The following is a 7,157-nucleotide window of genomic DNA, read 5'->3' as shown; positions in this document are numbered from 1 at the left end:
ATAATAATAATTTTGTAGTGTCGTAATAATAACAATATTAAGACACCACAAAATTATATTATTATTATTATCATGACTAATTTGAGTGTTAAGGTCAAGACCCTTGAGTATTATATATAATATAACTTTACTATATTAAATTATAGATTAAGGCCCTATACCATTATATAGAATACATATTTACCAAATTAAATATTACTTACAGGAACTGACAATAATATTAATTATGCAAATTTACCTGGCTGATTAAAATGTTAAGGTGAAGACCCTACAATATTATACACACATTTAAAGTGTCTTCTTCAGATAAAGCCAGGTTTCTATGGGGTATATATGAGAAGTTATCAATATATCAACATTACCTGGAGGTCCCCAGATCTAGACTCTGTACCAAAGGTGGCCGAGCCTTTTCAGTGGCCGGCCCCAAACCGACCGCTGGACATTAGGACTGCTCAGACTGCTGAAACTTTTAAGTCTCGGCTAAAGACTCACCTCTACTCGATGGCCTTCACCTCGACATCATGGATGCATATATATGTGTGGTTTTTATTGTTTGCTCATATATGTTCTTTTCGTGTTGAGTATAAGTTTGTAAAGCACTTTGGTCAAGCCTGGTTGTTTTTAAATGTGCTATAGAAATAAAATTGACCTTGACCTTAACACAATGTCTCAGTAAAGTGACACAGAGAGAGAACAGGACTGAAGTGGAAAACTTTGTGTAGTTGAACATCATCAAACATTCTCATCATGTCTACGGACATATTTATTATTATTAATATTATTCAACCACAAATTTAGAGAAATGTCATCATCATCATCACTATTAGAGGTTCTAGTTCTTATCTGAGTCCATCAACACATGCAGAGCAGAGGAGCAGTCCTGGCTCCAGTCTAATCATGTCGAGACACTGACTTGATCTGCTCTCACCTGTGAATGTGGAGCTGATGAACACTCTGACCATGTTGGACTTTGTCCTCTTAGCTCCATCTGTCCTTCCTCTCAGGATGTCCTGCAGGCTGACGTGTCCTCCTGCCGCCGCTGTACCCTCTGCCATCGTCTTCAGCCTGAAACCACAGTCCTGTTCCTCTCCGTCTGCCGTCTGATCTTCGCTCTCTGAGCTGCTCTCCCGTCTCCAGCCTGTTGGACCTCCTCAGAGAGTTCCCTCCAAAACAACCACTTCTCCCACATGAGCTGCAGTTGTAGCTGCTGAGCATCTGTTAGTGTTACTGTAGAGCACTGTTGTTGTAATCGAGTTAAACTAGATAAAACTGACAGAGTTCAAAATAAAATACTTTTCAGTCATCTCATGTTCTGACTGTAATATTCTTGCTAATGATGATAAAGGTCTTCCTTTTGTTTCTGCATGATGTGACCTGTTTACTACAAATTATTATACCTTTCCATCACTGCTGATTACTTTATGAAGCAATCTGTGGTACAGTTACAAGATGTAGTGTCTGTTGCTGCCATAATTTAACCTGAGACAGACTGTTTTTTTTCTGCTAAATTAAACGTCATGCTAAGCTAAACCATGCCACCACTAAACTGAACTGTTTACTATAAGATACCTCTTAATTACTGTTATGCTTAACCTGTTTCACCTGCTAAAAGGAACTGCTAGCTCCTCTTTATTAAACTATTTTAACCACTAAACTAGCTACCTTTAGGCAAACAGCTCCAACTGGTAAATTGAACAGTTAGCCACACTTAGCCAAAAGCCACCTGCTATCTTCCTCAGACCAAGCTGAACTATTGCAGCTAAAACGAACTGCTAGCTACTAGCTAGCCAAATAGGACTGTTGCTATTAGACACCTGTTAGCACCTGTTAGCTATCCCTAACCTGCTTTAGCTAAAATGATCAAATAGCTGCTCTTAGCGAAACTGAACTGCTAGCTACCTGTTAACCTACTTGAACTGTTAAATGGAACGAAACTGTTCTTACTAACCTGTGAGCTTCCTGTTAGCTACTAAACCAAAACTGGTCTGCTAGCTGCTACAATTAGCTGCTAGCTAACATTGCCCAAACTGAACTGTGAGCTACAGCACATGTCTGCTAAAGTGAACTGTCAGCTAACCTTAAACCATCTAGCTGCTGAAAAGTGTAGCTCTTTTTATAAGCTTGTTCCAACTTCTCAGATGGGAGTATTTGTTAATAATCTTACATGTACTTTGGGAAATGGTGTTGGAAATTTGTCACATATTTTTGACNCGATGTGGAGGTCATGAGTTCGAATCCCACTCATGATCCTTTTCCGTAGGTCCTTCTCTCCAGCTGTCCTGTCGGTCTCTCTACTGCACTGTCACATTTTTTAAAAAGGCCAAAAAATAAATTTAAAACTAACAAAAATAATCATAATAAAATCAAAACTAATGGAGGAAAATTGTCCCAAAAGCTAAATGATGAAAGAAATGCCGCCAAGTATTAACAACACACATAACAGTTAAATGTACCAAATGCCAATCATTTTTTCAAAATAACTCAAATATTGTCAAAAATGCCTTAAAAATTTTAAACTACACATGTGAAAATCTAGTTTTTTTTATAAGCTGCAGGGATCTTGTGCATTTTTGCACAGATATACATTGTTGTCTCTGAATATTTACAACAGAGGTAGAGATTGCAGGCTGGAATTATCCGTTAAGAAAGGTTGAAACACTCACAGTGAACGCTGGACCAGCTGAAACCCTTTGACAGGTTTGGATCTCCTGCAGGAAGATCTCACAGGCTTCGTGGTCTCCAGACGGGACATTTCGAATCCCCCAACGCAGATCTACAACCTGGAGAGGAAGTGACCTCACTGAGCAGGTATATACGGACACAGCATGTATAGAAATGAAGCAAAACACTTTGACCACTGGCAGATGAAGCAGAGCAAGGTGGACACATCAGACAGTAAGCAAGCCGCTGGTGCTGGATGTGAGCTGGTGTAAAGATCTGAACCACTTCAGCAAAATGGTGACGGACAGACAGCTGGGTCAAAGTATTTTTGATTTTAATTTTTATGGGCTGTTCCTGGTCCAGGCCTTAGCAGCTCAGAGCTGTTTCAGTGACAGGTGGTCATCAGTGTATTTAAACATTACACCAGTCACTCGATTGTGCTGTCATCAAGTTAAATCTTAGGTTTAAGGAGGAAACAGGTCCAGACTGACCTCAAACACCAGTCCCAAACTGCGACAGAAGGACAGGACTTCTGGGTAAGCCTTCTCCAGCAGGGCCTTCCTCTCACTGCTCATATCTGACCATAAAACAGAGAAGCTGTCAGACAAGCAAATCAAAGCAGAATCAAACAGTCCATCTGCTGTGGGGTCGAGACGACACTTTTATATACATGTCACCTGAACCATGTACGATAGCACAGGCGAAGTGAAGCGTTTTAACTTTATACTTTACATATCTTTGCTTGCTCTGGGAAGCACTTTTTAAGTTTAATTTCATTTGAGAAATATTAAGATATTAATATTATGACAAACAAGTTTGCTCATAGTTGTCTGGAGTGCTCTTTTGTCTTCATGGTGTAGCTACAGCCAGGACCACTGACTGCTGTCCTTATACTTCATTCACCTCACTACACTCAGATGACCTCCGTTTCACTAAACGTTTGACTTCTAGCACCAGTNCAGTCTATCACAGGGCTACACTTAGAGACAGACAACCAAGCACACTCACATTCACACCTACGGACAATTTAGAATCACCAATTAACCTCAGCATGGTTTTGGACTGTGTGGGAGGAAGCTGGAGAACCCGGAGAGAACCCACACTGCACGGGGAGAACATGGAGACTCCACACAGAAAGATCCCGGTGCCTCTACCAGGACGCGAACCGGCGACCTTCTTGCTGCGAGGCAACAGTGCTACCAACTGCGCCACCTTGCCGCCCCAAATGTATGTTTCCACTCCTATTTAGACACAACAGGCGTGTGCAGGCCACTGCTGAGGACGTTCTACGAGACTGTGGTGGCATCAGTGGTCTCTTATGCAGTAGTGTGCTGGGGAGGGGGGATAAGAGCCGACTCAACAGACTGATAAAAAGAGCCAGCTCAGTCTGTGGCTGCCCCCTGGACTCCATTGAGGTGGTGGGAGAGAGGAGGGCACTGGCCAGACTGTCTGCCATCATAGGAAACACCTCCCAGCCTCTGCATCAGACTGTGAACTCCTTACGCAGTGCATTCAGTGACAGACTGTTACACCCAAAATGTAAGAAGGAACGTTTCCGCAGGTCCTTCATCCCAACAACAGTCAGACTTTACAACGCTGCACTACAGACTCCACTGGTACCTCTGTTACTGCTGCACTTCTTCCTTTTTTTCCACCAACAAACACATTCCATTATGTGCAATAACCATGACTACCTCAAGTTGTGCATATAGTCTTCTTTTAAAAAATAAAAAAAAAACATCTTCTGTATATAATGTTTTTTTTGTCTTGCAATTTTTGCACTGTGTGTTTTCGGTTTCTGTTTCTTTCCTACTTTTTGCACTGGGTGTTCCCAACTATTCTTGCACTGACTGTACACTTTTTTGGAGCTGTTGTAACAGTGAACTTTCCCCACTGTGGGATCAATAAAGTTATCTTTATCTTTACACATGGATGGTAAAGAAGACAGAGTGAGACGACTTCCATGATTTCTGTAATCTCAGAGAAATCCTCTCCTTTAGGGGTTTCTCTACGTTGTGCCCACATGGACTGAACTACACACACTGTACCAGCTCACCTGCTCAGGTGGTGCAGTCATCCCGGCTGAGTGTTTACTGATCGAGGCCGCTGGGAGCTGCCGGGGCCCTCGGGTGCTGGTGCTCACAGCTGCAGCTCAGCGCTAATTACACTGAAGATGGATGATGATAATGAGGATAACAAAGCTGTGCTGTACAGCTCTGCTGACAGTTACCAACTTCTGACATCATGCAGGTGTTGTTGTTTCACCAGGTATTGTCTTTCTGTGTGAATCTTAAAAATAAGCTTCTGGTGGCAAACTGGACGTAAAGCAGTGCTTGTCTGAACAGCTAAGGTGATTAATATTACGCATCATTAGTTAAAAATAAAGGGCCAGAGGGGCTCATACAGGGGCTTTTTAAGTAAAGAAAAACATTTAAAAACAATATTCCTGTAACAGATCAAATGAAGAAACATAGATGTGAAACTAATGAACCTTTAATTCTAATGATGAGCTTTTACAGAGAAAGTTTAGATAGAAACTGCTAAACAATTTAACTGTAACAGTCCTATTTATCTCAAAAAGAGCAGATTCATTTTATTATATTGTTGGACAGATTCTTGTCAGACCTGCTTTAGGCCTCTGCAGCATTTTATTTCTATTAATGTAGTCATGATTATTTGTCACTTTGATTGATTGTACTTGTATTTGATGTTGGACTACATTCACCTGACAGAACTACCTGGAATCCTGTAAAGTGATCNGTGGGAGAGAGGAGGGCACTGGCCAGACTGTCTGCCATCATAGGAAACACCTCCCACCCTCTGCATCAGACTGTGAACTCCTTACGCAGTGCATTCAGCGACAGACTGTTACACCCAAAGTGTAAGAAGGAACGTTTCCGCAGGTCCTTCATCCCAACAACAGTCAGACTTTACAACGCTGCACTATAGATTCCACTGGTACCTCTGTTACTGCTGCACTTTTTCCTTTTTTTCCACCAACAAACACATTCCATTATGTGCAATAACCATGACTACCTCAAGTTGTGTATATAGTCTTCTTTAAAAAAAATAAATAAATAAATAAAAATCTTCTGTATATAATGTTTTTTTTGTCTTGCAATTTTTGCACTGTGTGTTTTCGGTTTCTGTTTCTTTCCTACTTTTTGCACTGGGTGTTCCCAACTATTCTTGCACTGACTGTACACTTTTTTGGAGCTGTTGTAACAGTGAACTTTCCCCACTGTGGGATCAATAAAGTTATCTTTATCTTTACACATGGATGGTAAAGAAGATAGAGTGAGACGACTTCCATGATTTCTGTAATCTCAGAGAAATCCTCTCCTTTAGGGGTTTCTCTACGTTGTGCCCACATGGACTGAACTACACACACTGTACCAGCTCACCTGCTCAGGTGGTGCAGTCATCCCGGCTGAGTGTTTACTGATCGAGGCCGCTGGGAGCTGCCGGGGCCCTCGGGTGCTGGTGCTCACAGCTGCAGCTCAGCGCTAATTACACTGAAGATGGATGATGATAATGAGGATAACAAAGCTGTACCGTACAGCTCTGCTGACAGTTACCAACTTCTGACATCATGCAGGTGTTGTTGTTTCACCAGGTATTGTCTTTCTGTGTGAATCTTAAAAATAAGCTTCTGGTGGCAAACTAGATGTAAAGCAGTGCTTGTCTGAACAGTTAAGGTGATTAATATCACGCATCATTAGTTAAAAATAAAGGGCCAGAGGGGCTCATACAGGGGCTTTTTAAGTAAAGAAAAACATTTAAAAACAATATTTCTATAACAGATCAAATAAACAAAACATAGATGTGAAACTAATGAACCTTTAATCCTAATGATAAGCTTTTACAGGGAAAGTTTAGATAGAAACTGCTGAACAATTTAACTGTAACAGTCCTACTTATCTCAACAAGAGCAGATTTGACTTGCTTTAGGCCTCTGCAGCATTTTATTTCTATTAATGTAGTCATGATTATTTGTCACTTTGATTGATTGTACTTGTATTTAATGTTGGACTACGTTCACCTGACAGAACTACCTGGAATCCTGTAAAGTGATCACTTACCTGGAAAAACCAGAAACCAACTTTCCCTAATTGACTGCTGTGAAAAGAACATTTCCAGGGATGACTGGGTGCGACCAGCCTGCAGGAGAACATTGTTTTTAGATCTCTTCAGTCTTCAGCGTCTTTGAATTAGCAGCTTATAAAAAGTTACAGTTAATGAGCTGGAGCATGTTGTTGAAAATCAATGACGTGAATCTGTTTGTTCTGCAGTTTTACCTTCAGGCTGTTTTTTTTTTCGTTTCTTTTAGAAGCAGAGCTGTTGACCTGCAGCTCTCTGAGGACTTCACACCATCAGCTCCAGCTGGGAAACACCTCCTAATACTGAAAACATTCAGTCAACTCAACTTCTGCTTCACATGAGTAGTTCGATTTTATGCTACTTTATGTTTTTTCCAACTGCATTGATGTATTGTT

At 41.0% G+C, this 7,157-nt stretch overlaps 1 protein-coding gene across 1 annotated transcript in view; it reads right to left on the bottom strand.

Annotated features, from left to right (window-relative positions):
• Positions 1-1,055, bottom strand: part of nwd1 (NACHT and WD repeat domain containing 1) — a 17,732-nt gene extending 16,677 nt beyond the window's left edge. Inside the window, exon 1 of the mRNA XM_008287567.1 lies at positions 960-1,055. Coding sequence (XP_008285789.1) covers positions 960-1,055 — 96 coding nt within the window. The remainder of the gene's footprint in view (positions 1-959) is intronic.
• Between the last annotated feature and the right edge of the window lie 6,102 nt (positions 1,056-7,157).

Source organism: Stegastes partitus, unplaced genomic scaffold (assembly GCF_000690725.1).
Source record: "Stegastes partitus isolate 25-593 unplaced genomic scaffold, Stegastes_partitus-1.0.2 Scaffold507, whole genome shotgun sequence".
NCBI lineage: Eukaryota > Metazoa > Chordata > Actinopteri > Pomacentridae > Stegastes > Stegastes partitus.
The sequence above is the reverse complement of the archived record's forward strand: the minus strand, read 5'-3'. Positions and strand labels throughout refer to the sequence as shown.